This window comes from Ahaetulla prasina, chromosome 2 (assembly GCF_028640845.1).
Source record: "Ahaetulla prasina isolate Xishuangbanna chromosome 2, ASM2864084v1, whole genome shotgun sequence".
In the NCBI taxonomy this organism is placed as follows: Eukaryota; Metazoa; Chordata; class Lepidosauria; order Squamata; family Colubridae; genus Ahaetulla; species Ahaetulla prasina.
The window spans coordinates 131,440,723-131,467,160 of NC_080540.1; the positions used below are offsets into that span (position 1 = coordinate 131,440,723).

Below are 26,438 nucleotides of genomic sequence, written 5' to 3' on the forward strand. Positions count from 1 at the left end.
TTCAGCCTTAAGAGATGGCAGCCTTAAGAAGATGGCTTTACAAATAAGGAATTACTCTCTTTCCTGGGCAAATTTGTGGAATGTGAAATGGAGCTAGAATCTTATAGTCAAGTTGGTATTGAGCTATGCTAACCTGGGAGTGAAGTCTCTTGTCTTTGGATAAGCATGTGTAAAAGGCATACCTTCCATTACATGCAACTTAAGAGTCTGTCTTCATCCCTACTGCTCTGCGATTAGGCCATCCTTTGAATAAGATAAAGGGCTGCTTGAGTGTCAAGAGCTCTACCTCTTGGTGCTGATTGGGATATTTAGAGTGACTCCTAATCTAGGAGCATGGTTTAGGATTTCTCACCTAGTTGAGATGCAGGAGACAGATTCCTCTGTGCTGCCTGAAAAGAAATAGAAAAAAAAATGAGACGCTGCACTTTGGGGTTCTCCTCCTGTTTTGCGTTAGTCCCAGAAGGAATTCTAAATCCTTCTGAATTGGATGTCTGTTCAGAAGCATTTCAAGAACCATCTATAAGAGAAAAAGGGCAGCGTTGTGAAAGAATCGAGCATCACACTATTTCTGGCCAGATCTATTCCTTTTCTTGTGTCTCTACTGAAAGGACATCAGTGGCAATCCTGACATGCAGAAGGGAAAATGGGATTGGGAGAGTGATAAATGGTGGGGAATTGTTTCTTGATGGTGCGTGAACACATTTGTAAGGGTTGGACTCATCCAGCTACAGAAATTTTCAATCAAGAAAACTCTTCTTAAGTACATGTACACACCTAATCTGAAATTATGGTAGTGTCATTTTATCTGTAGGGTTGCCATGCAAAGAGGTCTCTTTGAGGTACAACCTTTTTCCCTCTTGAAAATAAGTCCCACAGAGTTCTGTGTGTCTTATTCCCAAGCAAGTCTGCATAGACACAAAGGCTCATCCTCAACAGGGGGAAGCACCCGTCCCATCTTGTCTGTGCTTGGAAGGGTAGGGCCTGGTTAAAATTTGAATTAGGACACCTCCAGAGAAAATAACAGGGTTGTGGGCTACATTGGGAAGTTTTAAAAAGTTGTGGAAGAAGACAACAGGAAACCATTTGTTTATTTAACAGAATTCTATGGCTACTCATCTTGAAGCACAACTCTGGCTCAAAGACAACCAAACCATGTACAGAGGTGGTATTCAGCAGGTTCTGATCAGTTCTGGAGAACTGGTAGCGGAAATTTTGAGTAGTTCGGAGAACCGGTAAATACCACCTCTGACTGGCCCCACCCCATCTATTCTCTGCCTCCCAAGTCCCAGCTGATTGGGAGGAAATGGGGATTTTGCAGTATCCTTCCCCTGGATTGGAGTGGGAATGGAGATTTTACAGTATCTTTCCCCTGACATACCCACCAAGCCACGCCCACCAAGCCATACCCACAGAACCGATAGTAAAAATTTTTTGAATCCCATCACTGACCATGTACATACTGTTTCCAAGAAACCATATGAACATATTCACAGACTCACCAAGAATCACAGTTTAACTTCAGCTCATATTTACCTTTCATCCTTTAGTTTGCTAAGATTAAAATAAAAGCAAGCAGAAATTTATCAGTATAGTATAAGATCCATTTGGAGCTGGTTCTGTTGAAGGACATTATTATTCAGGCCCTCTCTCTCTCTCTCTCTCTCTCTCTGTTCCTCAACCTCCCAGGTATATTACAAGCGAGCAGATATGGCCATCGGATCTCTCACCATCAATGAGGAACGCTCACAAATTATTGATTTTTCCGTACCTTTTGTGGAGACGGGCATTAGTGTCATGGTAGCCAGAAGCAATGGGACTGTCTCACCCTCTGCTTTTCTAGGTAAGAGCAAACAAACATATGCTATAAATACTAAAAAAAAAGTGAGATTTGTAACAGAATATAGCCATATGGAATGCTTGTGTGTTAGTTGGTTATGGAAGGTCATTTTCACTGTCCTTTTCATCTCATTTCTTGACTATTGTAATTATTTCTACATAGTCTGCGCTTGAAGACTTCTTAGAACCTAGAGCTGGTTCAAAATGTGGCAGCTCATGCAGTGATGGGTTCTCTCCCTGTTACCCATGTGTCTCCTTTATGGAATGAGGTTATTGGTTATCAGTTGACTTCTGGGTGCAATTCAAAGATAATTATTACCTTTAAACCTTATAGTTTTGGGCCTGAATATCTTAGGAGCCTGCTTACTCTAATTATTTTCTGTTCAGTGAGAATTAATAGGGGGGCATGTTATGAGTATCATCCCTGAGAATATCAGTGATAGGTTGGTTTTCCCTTTCTCTGGAACAGTTCATCCATGATGTAGTGGCACAGTGGTTAGAATGCAGTAACTGCAGGCTACTTCTGCTGACTGCTCTCAGCAGTTCGGCAGTTCAATTCTCACTGGCTCAAGATTGACTCGGCCTCCTATCCTTCCAAGGTTGGTAAAATGAGGAGCCAGATTGTTGGGGGCAATATGCTGACTCTGTAAACTGCTTAGAGAGGGCTCTAAAGCACTGTGAAGCGGTACATAAGTATAAATGTTAAGTGCTATCCCTGTTGTATTTCAGAGACCTGGCTCTTTTGTTCAAGCATTTGAGGATACCATAGATAATTGAGTTGCTCTTAAGAATGAAAGAGAATGCCAGTTCTTGGCTTTTATTTGACTGTTGTTTAATCTTAATTTTCAGTCTTATGTTTATAGTTTAATATTATTTTGTTGGGGAATTGTTAAATACTCAAAGTCTCAGGATAGGAGCTACCTATATTGTCAAGCAAGTAAGAAAGTAAATAATTTTGGCCCTATACATTGATACTGTCCTCTGTCCCCTTTCCTATATTGAGCAAGCTCAGTCCCTATTGAACTGTTTTAAGATTTTCTTAAATCACTTTTACACAGTTATTTCTAAGTATTTTGGAAGCCTGCATAACTTAGGCTTCGATTACTTAAGGAACACCACTCACACCAGCAATAAAAAAGGAAGGAAAGGATTTCCTAACATAAATTTATATGAGGTAAAGAGTTTTGACTTGCAATATTAACATACGGTTAGATGTTTAATATTCCCTAGTTTAAATTTTCAGTGTGAAAATAGCGATTTGGGGAATAGAAATCTTTTCTAAAACACTGTTTTTGAATATGTCATACTTTGGGCATTAATGTTTAAATAATAGTATAGAGTAGAGTAGAGTAGTAGAGTATAGCCTTTATTGTCATTGTACATCATATATACAATGGAATTGCTTTAGCCTCTCTGGTGCAATTCATAACAGAAAATACAAAACAACATAAATAGTGTAGAGCAGTGATGGCTAACCTTTTTGCCCTCATGTGCCAAAAGTGGGGAGAGTACTGGTGGTGGGGGGGTCACACATGTGCATGCCCACACCTATAATTCAATGCCCCCGTGCCCTGCCCCCCACGAATGTGCGCACAACCCCTTCCTGCGCTCCCCCATGCATGCACGCACAACCCCTCCACGCCCTGTTTTGGGCCTAGCAGGACTACCTGAAGCCTACAGAGGCCAGAAACGGCCCAGTTTCAGACTTCTGGTAGGCCTGGTAGGCCCATTTTTCACCCTTCCCAGGTTTCAGAGGCTTTCCTGGAGCCTGGGGAGGGTGAAAACAGGCTCTCCCCCCCAGAGGCCCTCCAGAGGCTGAAAACCCCCTTCCAGAACCTCCTTGCGAGCCCTGTACTTACTTGGCATCCAAAACATGCTGCATGGAGACTCCTCAGAGGGGTGGGGCGTCATGAGCGGGGCCAGCTGAAAATCAGCTGGCCAGTGCGCGCATGCGAGCTGGAACCGAGCTAGGGCAACGGCTTGCATGCCCGCAAATATGGCTCCACGTGCTACAGGTGGCACGTATGCCATAGGCTCGCCATCACGGGTATAGAGAATAATCCCTATACAAGTAGGGAAAAAGACTAGTCATATGTTTCCGTATGTGCATGGAGTGATTGTGAGTGTGCTTAAGAGTCTGACAGCCCATGGGTAGAAGCTGTTTTTAAACCTGTTTGTTCGGCTGGCTATGCTTCAATGTCTTCTGCCCGATGGTAGAAGTGAAAAGAGACGCTGGCCAGGGTGTGAACTATCCCTAAGTATCTTCCTTACTCTGCTGAAACAGCAAGACCTGGCAATGTCATCTAGTGGTGTTAGAGGGCAACCGATGGTTTCTTGTCCTGAATTGATCACTCTCTGTAGTGCCTTCCTGTCTGCAGCTGTTAGACCAGCATATCATACTATTATACAGTATGTGAGGACACTTTCATAGACCGATAGAAAGAAGTCGTCAGCTGTTTTTCCACCTGATTTTTCCGCAGGACTCTAAGGAAATGTAGTCTCTGTTGAGCCTTACTAACCACCAGGGACATGTTGTTTTCCCAGGTGAGATCTTGACTAATGAGCACTCTCAAGAATTTAAAAGAGGAAAGCCTCTCCACAAAGCCCCCCTTGATATACAGTGGGGCAGGTTCCTCTCTGTGCTTCCGGAAATCTAGCACCATCTCCTTTGTCTTGCTAGTATTAAGATGTAAGTTGTTTTTTGAACACCATATGGATACCTTCTGGACTTCTTCCCTGTATGCTGATTCGTCCCCTCCAGTTATAAGCCCCAGCACCGTTGAGTTATCTGCAAAGTTTATTATGGTGTTAGATGGATTCGAGGATATGCAGTCATATGTATACAGCGAGTACAGGAAGGGGCTGAGCACGCAGCCCTGAGGGGAGCCTGTGCTGAACTTCAGGGTGGAAGATGTCAGACACCCAACCCTTACTGTTTGTGGACAGTCCGTCAGGAAGTCTTTGACCCAGTCACAAGTGAGGGGAGGGAAATTCAGGTCGGTCAGCTTTTCAGTGAGAATGCCTGGTAAGATGGTATTAAAGGCTGAGCTATAAAAAGCATTCTGACATAGTTCCCAGATTTTTTGAGGGGTCTCAATGTAGTATGTAAAGCAGTGGCAATGGCGTCTTCTGTCGACCCGTTGCTTCTATAAGAAAACTGGTGTTGATCAAAATTTAGTGGAAGACAGGACCTGATGTGTTGTAGAACCAGTCTCTCAAAGCACTTCATCGTTATAGACATCAGTGCAATAGGTCTATAGTCATTCAGGCTGTTTATGGCTGCTTTCTTCAGAACTGGAATGATTGTGGCTGCTTTCAAGCAAGATGGAATTCTAGCCAACAGCAAGGAGATGTTAAAAATCCTTGTCAGGACCCCTGTTAATTGGTTAGCACACATTTTTTATCACTTTCCCCAGCACTCCATCTGGACCTGCAGCTTTGTTGGGATTTACGGCCTTCAGCACAGCTCTCACTTGATGTTCATGCAGGGTGAGTGGCTGGAGATTAGAGGGCCTTTGAGCTACAGCCACAGAGACAGGTCTTTTAACCTCAAAGGGGGCGAAGAAGCTATTCAGCTCCTCTACCAGCAGGGCATCAGTGCTGGCTGTTTTAATTGTATTTCCCTTATAATTGGTTAGATGTTGCAACCACTGCCACACCTGGGTTATTATTTACCAGATGCTTCTCTACTTTTTGTTTGTAATCCTGTTTAGCCGCCTTAATGCCTCTCCTCAAGTTTGCCCTGGCTCGTTGTATTCGTCTTTATCTCCTGCCTTGAAGGTGGAGTTTCATGCTCTCAGAAGTATTTGTACCTCTACTGACATCCAGGGTTTACAAATACTGTAAACTCTAATGCACTTATTCACTATTACATTGTCTGTGCATGTTTTAATGTAAGAGAGTACAGCATCAGTGAATTCTTGTAGCTCCACATGTTCAAATATACTCCACCCATTAGTCTCAAAGCAGTCCTACAACTGGCAGAGAACTCCTGTTACCCATGTGTCTCCTTTGTGGCAGACATTTATTGATTATTAGTTGATAATAATATCAAATAATACAAGAATATTCATTTTTGCCATCATATTTGCTGTTATTACTTATAAGCAACTTGTCATTACTTGCTTCTTAAAGTATTAATATAAGGTATCTGGAGATTGGGGATTCACATAATGAATATGATATCAAATGTTGCATACCTAATAAGATTTTGCTATTTTAATTATGGTCATTGGAAGAAAACAAAGGTAATTGACTATGAAAGCACTTTAAAATAATAGAAAATACTTGTAGCTCAGGTTTTAGATTTCGGCAGTGGTTTGTTTTCCAAGCTTGTTTTAATTTAGTTTCTGAATGTTTTGTTACTAGACTAGGTAACATCATCAGCAGGATTTTCTCGTCCTATTCTCTTCAGCTTATAAATGGCTTGCGTATAAAGACACTTTTTCTTGCATGTAACTAGGTATCATACAGCGACGAGCATGACAGGCAATGCAGCATAGTCAAACATTTGATTATGTAAAGACATCAGTAAATGGCTTTAACTGAGAATGAGAAGAACAGTGTCAATGAAATGAACAGTGTCAGATATTTTTTAAAAAGTGTTTTTTAATGTTGCTAATAATAATTACACCCAAAAATATAGTCTGTCTGAATCCTGCCAAACAGAAGATGATCTGAACATTCTTGAAATGCATGACATCCAATCCTTTGCATTAGAGAATTGGGCAAGAGTTACAAATTAATATCTGAGCTGATGATTACAAATATGGAAAAATCAGTTAATAGAACAGACCATACCAATGAAAGGCAGAGCCAAAATGATGCCCTGCCTCACAAGGTATTTGCTGCCATTTTCTTCTTCAGTTTGGTTTATAAGAAACCTATAATGTCCATAATTCCATAATCATTGTCACAAAGTTCCTTCTCCTAAAACATTGCTTAAATGCCCATCAACTCTTCTGATAGATCTTCCTTGTGACAGAATGTTTGGAAACGAAAGGATCTCTACTGTTTACTCTAGTTGGCTGGTATTCAGCAAATGCCTCGGTTCAATCTCTAGGCACAAAGTCATAACCACTGTGGATCCTGATGAGGAACTATTTATTGGCTCAGCATATCTTGTTGGATTTTGTTTTGGTCGTTTTCATTTTCATTACCGCTGAAAACAATGGGTTCCAGGAACAGAATGGGATAAACAAGCTTACTGGCATCCTGAGAAACATTATCGTTTGTGGTAAATTGGGCAGGGTTGGAATTTGGCAGAAAAAGTGTAGAGAACCCTGGCATTGGTGTATCCATTCCCTCTCCTGTTCCAGAAACAGGAGAATAGACAACTAAGCTACCTGCTGACCATTACTGTCACTTTTGCAAATAGGTTGGCTAAGCAGACTTTCTGTCTCTCAATATTTTTTGGAATATCTCTGGGTGTAGTATCCTTACTCCCTGAAAAACACCTTGTCGTATTCTGCCAACATGGAGGTTAAATACCTGTCTGCATCAGTCCATTTCCTTCTTCCTCCTTGGGTCACAATGTAGGCCTTTGCTGTGATCTTCTTTTTATCTGAATATCTCTTCCCCTCATCAGAGACTCCAAGTCCATCAGTGTTAGACAAAACTGCCCTCAGTTTCAGGTAATTAATTGGCATTTCTAACTGGGACATTTAGTAATTAATTGGCATTTAGTAATTAATTGGCATTTTTAATTGTCAACCTAGCAGTTCGAAAGCTCGTAAAAAATTTAAGTAGCAAAATAGGGACCATCTTTGGTGGGAAGTTAACAGTGTTCCGTGCGCCTTTGGTGTTTAGTCATGCCGGTCACATGACCACGGAGATGTCTTCAGACAGCGCTAACTCTTTGGCTTTGAAATGGAGATGAGCATCTCCACCTAGAGTCGGGAACGACTAGCAGGTATGTGTGAGAGGAACCTTTACCTTTACCTTTTTACCTGGGACTATTGGCCTTGGACTGAACAGGACTGAAGATGGCTTCCCCAGCCTGTGGTCAGCTGCTCTCCATTCAGCTGTCTAAATCGCATCTCTCTTGTCACTGTCTGACTCTGGTCACCAGAACAAGGAACTGGCTCTGTCAGTCACAGCTGGGATCGGCAGTTTTTTGTTTCTGGAACAGGAATAAATGAGATAGTCTGGAACAAAAACGGACTGATGACACCAGGTCTCTGGTTGCTGTCTTCGCCCTCTGAAGTCTTGCCGATGCTAAAAGGGAAAGGCTGAGGGGGTGAGGTGGGGTGGGGGGAAGGAAAGGGAAAGGACAAGATATAGATCTTTCTCTGCCAGGGTGTTTAGCGTCTTCTTCGTTTCTAAAAGTATCTCTTCACTTCTTCATCTTATGGTTATTCTCTTCCTTGCAGTTTCTCTCCCTCCCATTTTTTGGATTCTTCAGTATAAAATAGAACCACCAGTAACCCATTCTTCTTCAGGAGACAGTTAAAGATTGATACAGAGGGGTTAGCCTCTCTTGGATAGCTAAATTAAAAAAAAAGTTGAGGTTAATATTATCCTGTTGGTTTTCTCTTTGAGTGCTTGAAAATGAGATTTTCCCCCCTAGAAGGATTATATTAAGTAGTAAGAATTTTTGAATTCCTTCGAGATGAACCACAGCCACCTTCAAAGTCTTTGATCAGATTTCTATAGATGAGGACCTAGGTTAGCCTGTATTCTAGTTGACATTGTTTATAGTATAGTTAAGTGGTTAATGTGTTTCTTAAAAAGGGTTCTACTTTGGGCACTGAAGGCTGTTTTCACAAGTACGCATGAAACTGAATTAGGTTAGGTGTTAAGCCAACTTATTTTGTGCATCTGGCTTCACAGGCCTAGTCTCTCTCATCATCTGTTATTTTTCTGGCGCCTTGATATGTAAATTTTAGCAAGGTACATATTTTACGTTTCTTGCCTTCATCCTAATTTGCAAAAGGACTTTACAAAGCTAAGATTCAGTCATTTTCATCACTGATTTTATGAATTATTTAATGCTTCTTGGAGAAAAGATAAAAATTTATTGCTCTGATTATTCATTCTGACTGATCATTGCTCCACTGTATTTGTGTGGCTGAGCTCATATCAGCTCTCATATATATCAGTCACCTTCTGGATTCTTAAGAGTAGTTTGGAAAAGGCATGAAATGAAAACTAGGGCATGTTTTAAACTAGGATGTCATATCAACTAGATTGGAGAAAGTTCATTTGACAGAAAAAAAATAAAAGCAAGATTTGTTTTTCTCATGCATGTTAGCATTCCCCCTGGCAAATCTTTGTTGAGTGTTGATCATCCAATGCTACTTAATAGTCTCAATTTACAGTATTGTATATCAATATATTTTTGCTTCAGTGTTTCTTTTTGTTTGGGGTTCATTCTCCTTCTCTCTAGAGCGAGAGAGAAAGTTAAAAGCCTGAAATAATGAACTTGTTATATATTAACTAGAACATATGACTTTTATCTGATAATTGTAAAGAAGGAATCCTTTTCTTTTTCAGAGACTGATGTTTAATAGTCCAGAATGGCTCAATTAATGGGAGCTATTTGTCTGACCACTTCCTGATATAACATCTCATTGGAAAGTTGTGAATAGGAGCGTTGTTAGAGTTTGAAAAAGGCACAGCACTTCCCTTATAGAAGGTCTGGGTAACAGATGGAAGATAGTTGTGTCGTAATTAAGATGCTGGGCTCATTGACTGGAAGGTTGGTAGTTTGTGACCCTAGTACCACAGGACGGGGTGAGTTCCTGCTCTTGCCTCAGCTTTTTTTTTTTTTTAATTTACATTTATATCCCGCCCTTCTCCGAAGACTCAGGTCGGCTTACAGTGTGTAAAGCTCTTGACAGCCTAGATGTTTGAAAGTATGCGAATGCAAGTAGATAAATAAATACCATTTTGGTGAGAAATTAACAGCATTCCATGAACCTCTGCATATAGTCATGCCCATGGAAACATCACCAATTCCATTGACTAGGAAAGGGAAATGAGTACCGCCCTCTAGAGTTGGAAACGACAACTTTAGCTCTAGTTGCATTGTCATGCAATTGTTGTTCACATTAACAAGCCATAGTTAAACAAACCATAGTTTAGCAATACAGTGAATGAAATGCTGTGATATATTTACCTCAAAGTCCACTTCTGTAGTTTATCCCCAAGGCCTATGATCCTGACCTCATCCGATAGCTTCTTGATCGACATTCTGGTTTCTGAACTGAACAGGCTCTCTGGTTCATTGGATGCTGCAGAAACAAGGACTTCCTGTGGAGCTCTTGGTGCTCTTTGAGCTCGGTTGTTTACTTGCAGATGTTTCATTTCCTGGGTAGGTAACATTGTCAGTGCACAGGAGCATCGTCAGTGCACAGGAGCATATGTGCAAGAAAATAACCAAGCTCAGAAAGCACCAAGGGCCACACAGTTCAACCCTGAGCCACCGATATTTTCTTTTATTGAAGAGAATAGCCTCAATGTCAAAAGTAGCTGCAACACTGACAAAGTCAAAAAGACTCAGGTCAGAGGGAATTTAATCTTCAGCAGAGACTGATTAGTGAAAGAAGCAAGCTGTGAATCCACAAAGATCTTAGAGTTCTGTGCACGTGCACCACGTGCATATAAATAAGTGACACAAAATGCCATTTGACAATTATGTCAGTGACTTCGGAAATGTTTAGACCTATTTTAGGCATATGTCAGAGAGTGGAAGAAAAGAACGGTAATATGATTCTACTGAATGGAAAGCCACAAAGAACAGCTTCCTTCTTTCCTAGAGCTGTTAAGACAAGTGATAAAATCAAATCTCCTTCAAATCAGATCCGGCTGCATCCATGTAGGTGTTCCCTATTGCTGCCTTCTGGGATGTTTTTCAACTGTCCAGTCCACCTAAGTTTTTCTGATAATCTTTCATCCAGACTTGACTCTTCTTAATTTCTCAAGGTCAGTTGGGCTGCATTGGACAAAGACTTCCTTAAGAAGTAAAAGCATCCGCCTTCGAAGTGAAAACTCAGTTACAGCAGCCAGCAACTGATAAGTTATAAACTGCTACAGACATTGCTGTATGGATCTTTATCCTTTTCAGATGGATGTGTGTGTGTATGTGTGTTATGTTTTTGTGTGTGAGAGTCAAAGGACAAAAGAGATTCAAGAAAAATTCAAGAGAACAACCTTGGTTTGTCACATGCTGTAAAAACAATGTTATGTCTGTCCCAAAGGGAACCATTAAGTTTGGAAACAGGAGAAAGAATGAGTAGCATCATGGCCTTTCTCTCAAAATTCACTCCCAAGATATGGATTTGCTGCTTGGTAGGAGTGCAGATTGCCTCTGTTTGCATTTTTTTTTTAAATAAATAAGCAAATAATACAGAAAAATAAACTGTGAGCCTCTTGAAGTGAAACAAGTTTCAAGAGCTTCTGATGCTTTGAGGAAATGGAAAATATGAAACTGTACTCTAACAGAGCTTATCCAGCATTGCTATCTTATCATTTTTAGAAAATCATCTAGTGAGCTTGCAATCAGAGTCAAAGTAATGGTGATGATTTCTTTCTTTCTTTCTTTCTTTCTTTCTTTCTTTCTTTCTTTCTTTCTGTTCTTTTTCTTCTTTCTTTCTTCCTCTTTCTTTCTTTCTTTCTTTCTTTCTCCTTCCTTCCTTCCTTCCTTCCATCTTTCCTCCCTCCCTCCCTCCCTTCCTTCCTTCCTTCCTTCCTTCCTTCTTCCTTCCTTTCTTCCCTCCCTCTCATCCCACCCACCCCCATCTCCACTCACTCTTTCACTCATCGCCTTTCTTTCAGGAATTCAGGAAGACTGGCAGTATTCCTTCCCCTGTTCCTTATCTCTGCAACAGCAACCCTTTGAGGTAGACTGGAGTGAGAAAGAATAATTAGCAGATGACCTGTAGTATAATAATTATAGTTGTTCATGTGATGAATGTACAGCTCCTCATGATTGTATCTCACCTTTCATCAGCTGTAGCTTAAAACCTATCACACACAAGTACAAGTTAGCATCTCATTGTATTCCCGAACAAGTGAATTTCATCTCACAATGCTGCCATTTTTCCTGAAAGAATTGAAATGCTATCCTTAAAATGTACAGCCGTGTTTGCCTTTTGAGCTGACAAGTGATTCATTGACCTAGAATGTCACAAGAAGGTTGCTTGACAATTGAGTGGACTCTATTATTCTCCACAATGAATCTTTTCACATAAAGACAGTATTCCTTGAGAATGTGTTATCGGCTAATTCCTGGATGAGTAGAGATTTCATCAAACCAATTCCTACTCAAATATAAGTTCAATGAACACCAGCAGCTGGTATTTCTAGGAAGAAAACTGTAGGCTCCCTAGGGAATACTTTATTTAGAATTTAGAATTTCAATGGGATTAATAGGTAGACTATTAATAGGTCACCTTACTGAATGAATCGTTAGGGATGTTTGGGGCATTTGCTGAGACTGTACAAACTGATTTGATTTGCATGTTCCAGATTAAGGTACAGTATGCCTTTACAGTTGTTTATAATTCCAAATTTTGTGATGCCCCATTTTGTGCAAAAGAAATGTAACATGTTTTCAGAAAGTCAGAAGCATTCAAAATAGTACTTTTACTATTGATAATAGAGGAAGAACAGGGGCCCCCTTGGGTGAGCATGAGCTGCCTAGGGAAGATCCCTGGGCCAGTGCAGAAGATTTTCTCTTGCCAGCAGAAAGATTTTTTGGTCCGCCTTAAACAGGATTAAATATTGCAATTCATTTACCAAGGGTGCCTCTGGTATACAAGGTGCCCTTGTGCAGAATTCCATTAGTGTCCCAGCAAGTTTTTAAATATTCCAGCTGTGTGAATGTGCTCTTGCTTGCGGTTAAAAGCATATTTTAATGTTCCAGTTAATATGCCCACTTGTCCACTGTTAAATCTTTTTCATATCTTGCCTCTCCCTCGTGTGGCTCCTTCGGGCAGCGCCAGGTTGTGGTGGCCTTTGGGACAGTGTCTTTCTGTGTTTAGCAGAGTGTGTCCCCAGTTAAATGCAACTAGGACTCCAGCCTAAGAGTATTTAAATGTATGCTATTGAACAGATATACTATTAGAGAGCAATCTGTATCCATTTAGTTTTTCCTTCCCTCGGGTCCTTCCCTCGGGACAGACCTAAACTCAATAGAAATGGAGGACTCTTCTTACTATTACGAAACCTCCTTCCCTTCCCTTTCATCTGCCTCTCAGTATGCTAATGAAATGCATCTGATGCCATCAGATAAAGTTTATGTCCTTTATGACAGGAAAGGACAAGCTGACAAATGGCCTCAGTGATGGTATTTGGGGGGACTGAATTAATCCCATTATTCAGTCTGCCTTTAATGCTGGAGCTCTCAGTGTCTCTCTGTTGCTGCCAACATCTGAAAATGGCCTGGTCTCCCTCTCTTTCTCTCTCTCTCTCTCTCTCTCTCTCTCTCTCACACACACACACACACACACACACTGTTTTTCTTCATCCCATATGTTTTTGTGATTCTGTGATTGTTTCCCTATATTGATCATGTCCAGGTGGGTGTTCTGACACCAATGATGGAGTCTCTCACAACTGTCTACTCATCACAAACACAAGATGGGAGTCCTAGCCTGTATGGCCTGATGTGCAGAGTTGGCTTTCTCTCTGCCCCTTGAAAACCGCAAGGCTAATAATCATCTCTGTACCTCTGCCCCATCCATCTCCCCTGGGTCCTCTTCAATCCTTACCTGTTAGGTAGCACATCTGGAACCTTGGACATTGCCCAGAGAAATGGGAAGAGTCAGAAAACAGCCACGCTGAACCCCGATCTGCAGTAATCTATTAGACAACCCCCAGGTGACAGCATTATCATTGTAAGGTACCCTGAGCTGCCTCTAAGCAAGATGGGTAGCACATAAGTTTAATCATAAGTAAAAATAAATTTGTGAAATCATTGACCTGCTATGATATTGATAGAATCTATCAAAGAAATATAGGTTCAATATGAATCAAACATGAGAAAAAACAAGTCTGAGTGACTGGAGGGGCTGATTTGAAGTATTGTTTTATTCACGTTTACCAGTGGGAATATTGATCCCATAGAAAATACCGCTTTCATGAAATCAATATTCCTATGTTCAACCTCCACACACACACCCAATAAAAAAGAAAAAAATAGGCTGCATAAATGAGAAGACTGGACTGTCATAGCCACAATTATATGGCTATGAAGACCCATGGCCCATTGATTGGACAGGAGTGGTCATCTTACAACGACGACTAAACCTGAGTGAATTTCTGACTATATCATTCGAAGCTTCCTTGAGATGTGAATTTTATATTAGGGAGTTTTGAATTGGGATAAGAGGAAAAAAACCACTTTCACACTGGAACTTCTTAAACCAGTGTCAGATTCCCACATCTGAGGCTAGCAATGAAATATACATATTTTCTATGAATGGTTAGTAGGGTCTCTTTTTACCTCAGTAAACAGTATATGAGGGTGAATTGTTACTTTAACAGTATTAACTTGTGCTACATGATCCTCTATCAATTGGAGATTATAATTAAGGAGGATTTGATTTCATTGCCACTGTGTGGTAGTCTAGCTTGTGGCTGTTTGAAGATAATATTCTGATCTGTTGGTTGCACTCCCATCATCCCCAACCAACAAGGCCATGGTTTCTTTTCTATACTATCCTTTTGAACACATCTCTAAAGGAATATTTATTTTCTTCTTTGTCTTTGGGGTTCTTTGCAAGACAATACCAAAATGACAATATCAAAAGAACCTCTTTCACTTCTGTCCTTTTTTAATTTGACTTTGATTTTCTAAATGCTTATGAAAATGTTTCACCCTTGGTTCCTTGACTGCTAAATGCTAGTGACAATCTTGTGCTAGTGATAATCTTGTGCTGTCTTCCTTCATTCCTTGCATATATTTCCTGTGATTATCTGCAGAGTCACCTTTTAGCGAGTGAATGTTTCTCCTGTTGGGTAAAACTCTTGTTCTCTCCTTTTTGTTGTCCTATCAGTTTAGGTTTTATTTTTTTTTAAAAAAAATGCTATATATAGCAGGAGTGTAGCAAAGGTCTTTCCTCAGCGGGTGCATAAAATCATTCCAGATATGAGTTTGATATATGTGATATTTGTTCTGATTGGAGCTAATGTAAGTACTCCCCTCCCCATGTCCCTTTCTTTTACTTGAATATCTTGTAATCTGGATCTCCTGCCTTGAGTTTCAATGGAAAAGGGGTCAGGTTAGATTCAGCGTTAGCTTCCTCTGGGAATTAACTTCCACTTGTGTCTTCAGGGGCAATGCTTCTTCGGTCTTTGAGATGAGGGATGTATCTAGACTGCCCCATCTCAACAATGAACCAATGTAGATCATGTGACTGCAGAAGGGGGAAAAAAGCATGCAGCTACAGCATAAATGCTTGTTTTTGAAATGGGAGCCTTCTGTGAAATCAGGAGCTACATATCAAGCATCATACTGACATCCTTCTGATTATGAGTGACAGCCTCCCGACAGCACAGGGAGAAGAGAAAAGAAAGTTGGGGGAAACAAGAGAAGCTGGAAATTCTACAGACATTTTCTAGGCTCTTGGGTCATCAGGAGAGCAACCATCACAGCAAACCATGGCAGCTGTACTTGCAACAACTAAGTGAATGAAATTGCATCCAGCAGAGTCTTCTAGCTCAGTCTTTACCAAAATTATATCCTGGAGATTCATTGGATTCCACGTATGCCTAGTTGGATGGGGAATGTTTGGAATTGACTCCCAACCCATTGGGAAGACAGCAGAGTAAAGAACGCCATCTCTCTATATAGTTGGCACTGCTCCTTGTGTGTGCAAGGGCTACTTAGGAATTTAGTAGAATGTTTGTTCCTTTCTATTTACATGAGTCCATTCTCAATAATCAGTATATAGTCTTGGCTTGAATGTTGCTTCTGCCAACATCCATACATACTTTGAGTTTGCTCTTGGAGAAGCAACAACTCATGAATTAAAAAGGCACTTGCTCTTTTATAATATATGCTAGTCCTGCCTACTGTTTGACTCTCATGTCAAGGTAAAATTCTTTATATCCATCCCATCCACCCATCCATCCATGACTGACTAACTGACTGATTGTCTTCAGGTTCTTAGGACCAATTTCTAGTGAGTCTTGACACCAACTATGTTTTGGAGCTGTTTTCCATTTCTTTATTGCCAGTATTCAGAAGTAAGAAGAGATGAGGAATTAAACCCTATTAGCTATGCACAAGAGAGAGACATCAGCAGATATGGAAACACACACACACAAAATTTGGCAGTGTATAAAGAAAATTCCAAATGAGAATTTAGCATGCTGGTCCTTCAACACAGATGATAGCAAGGGGTTATGAGGGAGAATAGAAAAGGGGAGGGGCAATAAAATAGAGTGTGTGGGTAGGGCATGTCATACTTCTTGGGACAATAAATTGCAACATTTTTGTATTCCTTCCATGTTATAGATCTCATTTTTGCTTATGACGATGTAAAGTTATAAAAGATGTGATGGCAAATTTTTTTTTCTCAGCAGACATTGCATGTAAGTCTTGGTTCATGTCCTTTGGGTTATCCTTCCAATAGGAAGTACATATAGCTTGCAGTAAGAGTGCATAAACAAATGATTTTTCTAATCAATCCTGTTATCCTGACTTGATTGGCTTCCTCTCATCTTCTAGAGCCTTACAGCCCAGCTGTGTGGGTGATGATGTTTGTGATGTGTCTCACGGTTGTTGCTATCACAGTCTTCGTGTTTGAATATTTCAGTCCTGTTGGCTACAACCAGAATTTAACCAGCGGCAAAAGTAAGTAAGTTTCCAAATACCTCAGTGATTGAGTTGCTTTACTTGGATGGTGGGGAAGGAAAGGACAAAAAGCGGGATTATTCTTTTATTAAGCATTTTCCTGCCAGTTATTTCAATGAAATAGACTAATGAAGTCCAAAGGTACTTGCCAATTGGCTTTTTCCAAGCATCCTAAGAAGAATGACAGCCCAGAATGAACAGAAAGATTTAAAGTAAGCAAGGAGTAGAAAAAAATATAGAGCATGCTCTCTTATGGTAATCTATTAAACCAGTGATTCTCAACCTGAGTCCGGGGAGTCCAGGAGGGCAGCAAGATGTCATCACAGAGGGTCCATGAAAGCTTGAAAAAATATTATGCTTTAAATCTTCAGTTAAGTCTGGGGGGGGGCTCCATGGCCATAGTCCATGGCTACAAAAAGTATTTAAAGAAGGTCCATGGTGAAGAAAAGGTTGAGATGCACTGTAGTAAACCACATGCATAAGAGAAAAGGTTTGCCACTGCAGAAGATAATGTCTCCAATTAGCTTATAAATATTTTCTGTATTTTGCATGGAACCCATTGCAGTCCCTGCCAATGAAGATGTTGTGACCAAGGCCCAAGTAGTGATTACTAAATACAATTCAGTCCTCAACAAACTTATTTTATTAAAACAGCTGAGAATTAATTCATTCTCAGCTTAGTCCAAAACAAAATTCTTAATAACCAGTCCGTCAGCCTTATCACCAAACTTTGATGTCTTTGGCAACCTGCCAAAGGTTTTTCTTGGCAAAAACCCCACAAAGTTCAAGAGACGCTGACAAGAAGCACGGAAATCAATGTTTATTTTCTACAAAGAACCCAACGGCTCGTTGCTGCTCTTTTAAGCTTTATTTATTTATTTTTATTTATTTTATTTGTCACAACATTATATATATATAATTATTATATATTATATACAACATTATATATATATGAAATAACTATACGATATATAAACATATATATATAATCAAAAGTATGTAATAACTATATGAAATTGTATACAATCAAAGTGAACATTAGGACAGGAACGGTAGGCACATTGGTACTCTTATGCACGCCCCTTACAGATCTCTTAGGAATGGGGTGAGGTCAATAGTAGATAGTTTTTGGTTAAAGCTTTGGGGATTTTGGGAACAGACCACAGAGTCTGGTAGTGCATTCCAGGCATTAACAACTCTGTTTCTGAAGTCATATTAAGCTTAAATCTATTGTTTGCTCATGTATTGTTGTGATTGAAGCTGAAGTAGTCTTCAACAGGAAGGACATTGTAACAGATGATTCTATGAGTTAAGCTCAGGTCATGTCGAAGGCGGCGGAGTTCTAAATTTTCTAAACCCAGGATTTCAAGTATGGTGGCATAAGGTATTTTGTTGTAAACAGAGGAGTGGAGAACTCTTCTTGTAAAACATTCCTGGACACGCTCAATTGTATTAATGTCCGAAATGAGGTATGGGTTCCAGACAGGCGAGCTGTATTCAAGAATTGGTCTAGCAAATGTTTTATATGCTCTGGTTAGTAGTATAGTGTTTCTGGAGAAGAAGCTACACATTATACACTATATAATCTTTTCTGTATGATACTTATATATATTGTTGTGACAAAATAAATAAATAAAAATAAATAAATAAGATTAAGTTTACAACTCTTAAAGCCTTTTTTGCGATGTAGTTGCAGTAGGCTTTGGCACTTAGATCATTTGATATGAAAACTCCAAGGTCTTTAACAGGGTGGGGGTCATCTATAAGGTAGTGTCCATCAAGCTTGTATTTAGTGTTCAGATTCTTTTTGTTGGTTGAGATTTGGAGTTGCCAAGTTTTTGACCATTCCGACACAAAGTCAAGGTCTTTTTGAAGTGTAGCTGTATTGTTGGTAGTGTTAAATAGTTTAACATCATCAGCGAAGAGAACACAATTGCTTATAATATGGTCACAGAGATCATTAATGTATAATATGAAGAGTGTTGGTCCAAGAACACTGCCTTGGGGAACGCCGCTATTGACAGGAACAGGATTTGATAGGGCACTGCCTATTTTGACTACTTGTTGTCTGTTTGACACGAATGCTGTTATCCAATTGTGGAGGGGTCTGGAGATGCCGTAGGATTTTAGTTTTAGGAGAAGTTTGTCATGTACCACTGAGTCAAAAGCTTTACAGAAGTCTATGTAAATTGCATCTATTGCTTTGCCCTGATCAAGATTTGTAGTCCATATGTTTTTGCAGTGTAAAAGTTGTAAATTACAGGATAATTTTTTTCTGAAACCAAATTGTTTATTAGAGAGTAGGTTGTTTGTTTCTAGGTGGAGGGTAATGGATTGGTTGATGATTGATTCCATTACTTTGCAGGTGACGCAGCATAAAGAGATTGGTCTGTAATTTTCAACTAGGCTGGGGTCTCCTTTTTTGAAGACAGGGATGACCGTGGCTAGTGACCAAAGTTTGTTAAGGGAGCTGGTCGTGAAAGCTTTTTCAAAGATTATGCTTAGGGGTTCTGCTAAGTTCGTGGAAAGCTTTTGTAAGAAGTATGCACATAGACCATCAGGTCCAATAGATAGAGATAGTTTCAGTTTGCGAAGAGCTTTTACAACATTATCTTCTGTGAAATCTATTTGTGTTAGGTCATTGTACTCATTGTTGGTACGACTGGGGAATGATGGGTATGAGCCATTACTGTTAACAAAGACTGAGCCGAAGAATGTATTAAAGAGGTTTGCTTTAACTGTTTCATCATTATATTCTTTGCTGTTAGATCCTTTTAGTGATGGAGTTTGTTGTTCACAAAATTATAAAAAGTACGATTGGATTTTGTGCGCAGAAGGTCTTCTTCTTGTTTGGTGTGGTAATTGGTGCATTCAATTTTTATTTGGTTGCATATATTTTTGTAGCAGTTTCTGAAGTTGGTTACATAGCCAGTTTTGCTTCTTCGCCAGAGGGATTTCTTTTTGGATTGGAGCTTTTTTATTGATATGGGTAATTTGTTTTTCCTGATTTTGGTGGTGGTTTGTAGTACGTATAGTTTAATGACTCTATTGACTTCAAGTAGGAAAACTCTATAGTGGTCTTCAGCAGTGATGCAGGTTGAGAATAGATTTTGCCAGTCAAGAGATGAGAGATTGGTGTTTATAAGTTCATAGTTGGCTTTTTTGAAAATGTAGTTTGGAATACCATTATTATGAAGATTTTTGTAAAGGCGTATATTGAGACAAAAGTCTATCATGCTGTGGTCACTGTTGGAAAAGGGTTCTTTTATTTGTAGTCCATAAATTGAGTTTGCGTTGTTGCAGAAGATGAGGTCAAGGCAGTTGTTGTGTCTTGTATTGTTAGTTACTAGTTGTTGTGCCTCGTCCTCCCTCCTCTCCTCAGCCGGGCCCCTCCCGTCTCCACCCGGGCCTGTTATCATTCTCCGAGTCTGATAATGAAGATCAATGGCCTGTCATGCCTCCAGCCCCTGGCCCTGGCCCCATGTCCGGAGAGGATGTCAGGAGTGAACAGACAAGCCCGATAAACTTCACTCCTACAGCGTGTGAGCAGGAAGCCGATGTCGTGTCCCACTCCTCCTCTGACAGCCGGGTCTAGGGAGTCCGTATCAAGCGTGGCCACGAAGCCTCTGCAGCTTTGCCAAATTCCTGTCAGAGTTCTCAGGGCAGGCAGGAATCCAAGGTGTGACTTCAGCGACCAGATTAGACTTTGCCTGACTCAAAGAATGCCAGAAAGCAGATCCTTTATATAGGCCATGGGGTGTGGCTCCATGACTCAGCACTTATCCAGGCCTGCCCCTCCCTTCCTTTTGCTGATGTCGCCACTCCATTCTCCGGAAGCATGGATCTGTCCACCCTTCGTCTGCCTGCCCAGCTGCCGGCAATTCTAGCTCATGACTGGCTTCATGCTCATCATGCTCACACGCTGTGGGGGGGAGGTTTATTTGCTCAGTCTGTCCGGGCATGGTGCCAGGGCTGGGGGCTGGAGGAATGCCAGGCCATTCGTCTTGCTCAGTCTGTCCGGGCATGGTGCCAGGACTGGGAGCTGGAGGCATGCCAGGCCATTCGTCTGCACTATCAGTCTCTGGCTAAGATAGCAGGAGATGGGAGGGGCCCAGCTGCGGAGAGGGGGCGGGCGAGGCACAACAGCCAGCCACATGTTGGAATTACTGACAGCAGATCCAGCTGAAGAGAATTGAAAGTGGGAGGATCCTCGCTTCCGGAGATCTGAGAGGCGACGCCAGCAGAAGGAAGGGAGGGGCAGGCCTGGATAAATGCTGAGTCATGGAGCCACACCCCACAGCCTATATAAAGGACCTGCTTTTGGCATTCCAACCTTGAGTCAAGCAAAGTCTCATCTAGTTTGCTGCTATCGGACTCTATCGCTGAAGTCACAACTTGGACTCCTGCCTGCCCTGATAAACCTCGGAAGGAATTTGGCAAGCTGCAGAGGCTTCGTTGCCATGTTTGATACGGACTTCCTTGACCTGGTCGTCGGAGGGAGAGTGGGACACGACACTAGTTGATCAAGACCTAGATTTGTAACAGGGTAGTGTGGATGGGTTCAGTTTGTACATTCATTTGTTATCCAGTTAATAAGAGGTAGATTGAGGTCACCCAGGAAGATGAGAGGATATGGGCAAGAGATGGCCCATGTTAGTAGTGTGGTTAACATGTTCACATGTGCGATGTCGTAGTCAGGGGCTCTGTAGCATAGCAAGGAGCGAAGTGTGATGTTAAGGGACAGTTCGCATACAATAGTTTCAGGAAGAGCGAGTTTATGTGCAACTTGAATATTTTTTAGATTCAGTGACTTTTTGTAAAAGATAGCCACTCCACCTCCTCTGAGGGTTTCACGATCTGACTGAAAAACATGATACTCTTTGTCTGAAATAATGAAGTCAGGGAGGGATGAGTTCAGCCGTGTTTCGCATACAAATATAATGTCAAATGTATCAGTATTTAACAAGAGGAGAAATTCAGGCAATTTGTTTACAATGCTTCTTGCATTTATCAGTTTGCATTTGAGATCTGCAGTGTTTGGTGTTGAGGAAATAAGGGGCGTGCGTACCTAGTTCTGAACGACGGGTGGTTGGAGGTTCTGTACGACGGATGGTTGGAGGTTGATTGGTTGAACGACAGTTGGTTGAAGGTTCTGTACGACGGATGGTTGGAAGTTTTGTACGACAGATGGCTGGATGTTTTGAGTGATGGGGGGTTGGATATTTGTCAATTGACTGTATGTTTTTCTTTTTATTCAGTCAGCATGGTAGTCAATGTAAAGGTTGGTTTTGCCTTCGTCTTGTCGTCGTTTGAGTTCTGTGCGGAGTTCACTGGAGCTAATCCGTTGCAGAAATGATAGATCAGGCCTTGCTCTAAGTTTGTTGAGGCTGGGGGTGCTTCTGGCAATTGAGTATGTAGCATGAATGAACTTTCGTTTGCTGGTCTCATTTATGCAGATGACTCTACAGAATTTAGGCGCCACTGATCCATCACTGTTTTTTTATTCAGGTCCATCTCTGGAGACTTTGGTTATTTCTTCAGGGAAGAAGGTGGGTGAATTGTAATTTTTAATGGTATTACGAACTTTAGATAGATCTGATTCATTGGTAATATCTAATCCAAATAATATAGCGTTTTGATGTTTTTGTTCCTCTCTCGATGGTATCTTTTACTAGTATTGCTACGTTGTTTGGTTGATTGGCAGATATTTGCGGTTTAGGTTGTGGATTAGGTAATGTTTGTTGGATTGAATTGGATTGTTAGATTTGGAAAAGATTTTGATCTGCTGAGTTTCGATTTTTTTGTGCTGTAATTTTTTTTCAAGATTTGTGAAACGTGGTTCTAAACATGCTAGTATTCTTTTTTCTAAGCTTGTCTAAATGGAGTCAATGATAGCTTGTTGTGACTTTATAGTTGTTTCCATGGTATGGACTCTATCAGACATGAAATTTAGGTAGTCTAATTTAGGAAGACAAGATGGACAAAAATGGATAAATGCAGGATCTGATTTCAGGAAATTGACTATTGATTTGTTTATTTTCAGGCAGGAGTGGTGGGCATAATTGGTGCATAGTCTGCATTTCTTGTATTCTTCACTTTCTTTTATGGAATCATTACATTTATAGCATATTCTGGATTTGTTTTGGTCATTATTTGTAGTGACAACTTTTGTTTGAGGACATTTGGCAGGTCTTTTGGAATTTTTGCTTGCCATGTTCAATGTTCCATATGTATTTTAAAAATTAATTTGTCAATATCAATAGTGAAATAGTAACCATTAAGTAATTATTATGATAACAATTTATGCTAATAGTATATCAATTAACACAGAACAGTAAATAATGATATTTTACTTAACTATAGAGTTGCTAATAATTAATTAATTTGATTATTTATATTTAACTATACAGTGTTAATTAATGAGTAATGATAAATTGGTATTTGATAATTGATAAAAGTTAGTAGTGGTAATTAATGATTAGAGTTACCCTTAAAGGAGTATAGTTGTATGACAGGATTAGCTAGGCAATTTAGGATATCAATTAATTATACCGAAAAAGCTACGTTTTAAAAGTTTGTGGCTTCCAGTATCAGCCTGTTTTCTGTAGACTTCCGATTGGAGGGTTTTTTGAAAAAGCCTGCTTTTGTGGCTTTCAGGAATGGCAGAAACTCCTTCTGGTGCTGGTGGAAGCACGATGGCTTTTGTTGTTTTTGCTGGGCCTCCCAGATGGGCTGTGGCGTCGTTTGTTGGTTTGGGGAGGGGAGGCACGATGTCAGTGGCCAATCCGATTTCCATAAAAGCCCCCAAGCAAAAGTTTTCTCAATCTATCTCAGATCCACAACGAACTCATCAGGACAGGATTTAGCAGTCCATCTGCATCCAGAATAAGTCCTAGTGATCCCAATGAGATTTACTTCCAGGTAAGACTTTTGAGGACTGAGCTTTTACCATAAAATATCATCCGGAGCCTGCAGTCAAAAGCTTTTTTCAGGCTGGACTCCCATGCGCTCTCTGCTTGTGTTTCCTCGCTCAATTCCAGTTACCTAAGCACAGTGCTGGCATTCAAGGAATTTAACAACCAGTTCTCTGCCCGAATAATTTCTTCCAACAACCAGTTTGCCAAACTGCTCAGAAAGTTAACAACTGGTTCTCCCGAAGTGGTGCGAACTGGCTGAATTCCACCACTGCCTAAGCAGCTTCCTCCAGCTGCAGAGGAATGAGGTGAGCAGCTCCCCTTACTAAGGCGATGCAGATACGGTATAATGCACTACCGGGCACGTGCTGCAGCCTCCTCTCCCTTTCTCCAGGCAACTTCTTTTGTAGATGGAAGCTGAAACTTGAGAGTGCCAAATGCTTGGCTCTCTCAAGTTTATACCGGACGATCCCACTTACCTCTGCTTTTTCTTTTCTTTCCTTTTCTTTAAAAGCTGCTAGGTGAAAAATATTCTCTTTTGCAAGCAGCTTCAAACAATACCGCGGCTTTTTCTCAATTCGGCTGAGGAGCGGCTACTCGCTGCTCACCATGCCGATCGCCATCTCCTGGCCTTATTCCTGAGTTGTCCTCTTTGCTTTAGCTGCTCTTGCCTTCTAGCAGCTCTTCGCTTACATGCACTAGGAACAGGCTTCTCCTGTTCCTCTGCCTCTCTGCTGTCCGCCTCTGGAGGCTCCGGAGTCCGCGCATCGCTCCCAGATGGCCCTGGCCCCATCTCTGCCTCTGATGCAGAGCCCTCTTCCAGACCTTCCCCTGACTCCAGGACTGGCCCATTGTCCTCCCCAGCCTCCTCACTGTCTGACTCTGTTGCCAGGTCCGTGGGCTGCTGGTGGATCACAACAGAAGAGTCATACAATGTGTTCCTTCCAGGGTCCGCTTTGGTCTGATTCCCAGGATAAGAATTCTTATACTGCTTAGTTACAGGGATGTGCAGCTCTTCAGAGCAAGTGTGGACTTGCTATTGGACCTCTGCATCTCAGAGATTGTGCAACTGCCATGTAAACCAATGGTGGTATTCAGCCGATAATATCCGGTTTGGGCAAACCGGTAGTGGCGGCTCTGAGAGGCTCCACCCACCTGCCCAGATGTCATCACGTCCTGCTTTTGATGCTCTGCACATGTGCAGAAGGTCCTGTGCATGCACGGAGGTGGCGTGTGCAAACGAAGCAAACACTCATGCACGCACGCTCACATTTGCAAACTGGTAGTGAACGTAAATGAATACTACCCTTGATGTAAGCCCAGGAAAAGGCACAACGTTTTGAAGGAAGCAGCAGCAAGTGTAGCATATCTGCCAGGATTAATTCTGAAGAGCTGCACAAGCCCGGTTGATAGGGTAATTTTTCATTCAGTGGCAAAGGGCCGTAATAGCTCAGGCTGTTAGAAGCCTGTTATTAGAACACAGCAGCCTGCAATTACTGCAGGTTCAAGCCCGGCCCGAGGTTGACTCAGCCTTCCATCCTTTATAAGGTAGGTAAAATGAGGACCCAGATTGTTGGGGGGGCAATAAGTTGACTTTGTAAATATACAAATAGAACGAGACTATTGCCTTATACACTGTAAGCCACCCTGAGTCTTCGGAGAAGGGCGGGATATAAATGTAAATAAAAAAAATTAAAAAAAGGAACAATGAAGCAGTATGTGACATTAATTTATTTGTAATTGTTCCCAGATTTGTAAAGTCGTAAGTGCAAACTTGGCAATTACCACTGATCTCTAATACTCCAATGCTTGAAGGGCTGCCACAAGGAAGAGGGGCCAACTTATTTGCCAAAGCACCTGTAGGGCAGGCAAGAAACAATGGATGGAAACTAATCAAGGAGAGAAGCCATCTAGAACTAAGGAGAAAATTCCTGACAGTGGGAACAATTAACCAGTGGAACGGCTTGCATTTGGAAATTGTGGGTGCCCCAATATTGGAAGCTTTTAAGAAGAGACCAGACAGCCATTATCAGAAATAGTATAGGTCTCCAGCGAGAGCAGGAGGTTGGACTAGATCAGAGGTGGGCTTCATGTAATTTAACAACCAGTTGGCCTAGTGCAGAACTGAAAATGTGAGCGCGCATGGCTTCAAACTCACAGCAATTTTATGCAGGTGGCTTCCAGCACACCTTCTCGGGCAGCCGAAGTGAGTAGAGCGGGCGAGGTGTGGAAATCAGCTGGGCTGCGTGGGTGGGGTGAGTGAGCCAGAGAGTGAGATATATAGGATGGGGTAGCACCAGGGCAGTTGGTCGGAACTACCAGTATGGGCAAACTGGTCTGAACCGGCAGCAGCCCACCTCTGGACTAGATGACTTCCAAGATCTGGGTGGCAGATAAGGGTGGCAGATAAGGAAATGGGAACATGCACAATAGATTGGAGGCTTAGCAAATCTTGGGTGAGAAATCTAAAGGATGTTCAAAAGCTTAGATATTTTTTACACTATATTAAACACTGAACACACTAGATTTCAAGAGACCAAATCTGTTACGACTGAGTGGATTATTATTTTTTTTTAAATGAAAACAGCCATCCAAGGGTCTTTTGGGCAAGCTATACACACCAATCAAATGCAAAGAAGAACGATGTTCAAATGGATGTATAAAACTGGAAATGTCAGAAAATCCCTCCATTCTAGTCCTGGTCAGTTCTTCAACAGTTCTTTGCCCCTGAACTGTCATCAGCAAGCTAGATTAGCCTGATCTGCAAAGGTGCCTGTAGGCTTCTTGAGCAGATTCTCCAACTAATGTATCCCACTTCTTAGAGATTTGGAGAGCTTTCTCACGGCTGCTTTTAGATGCAAGCTGCTGTTGACCTCTATCCTTGA

The 26,438-nt window shown here is 41.2% G+C and overlaps 1 protein-coding gene across 1 annotated transcript in view; it reads left to right on the forward strand.

Annotated features, from left to right (window-relative positions):
- The window catches only part of GRIN2C (glutamate ionotropic receptor NMDA type subunit 2C), a 73,433-nt gene that overhangs the window by 28,920 nt on the left and 18,075 nt on the right, over nt 1-26,438 (forward strand). Inside the window, exons 6-7 of the mRNA XM_058173116.1 lie at nt 1,687-1,840; nt 16,514-16,639. Of these exons, the coding sequence (XP_058029099.1) occupies nt 1,687-1,840; nt 16,514-16,639 (280 nt within the window). The remainder of the gene's footprint in view (nt 1-1,686; nt 1,841-16,513; nt 16,640-26,438) is intronic.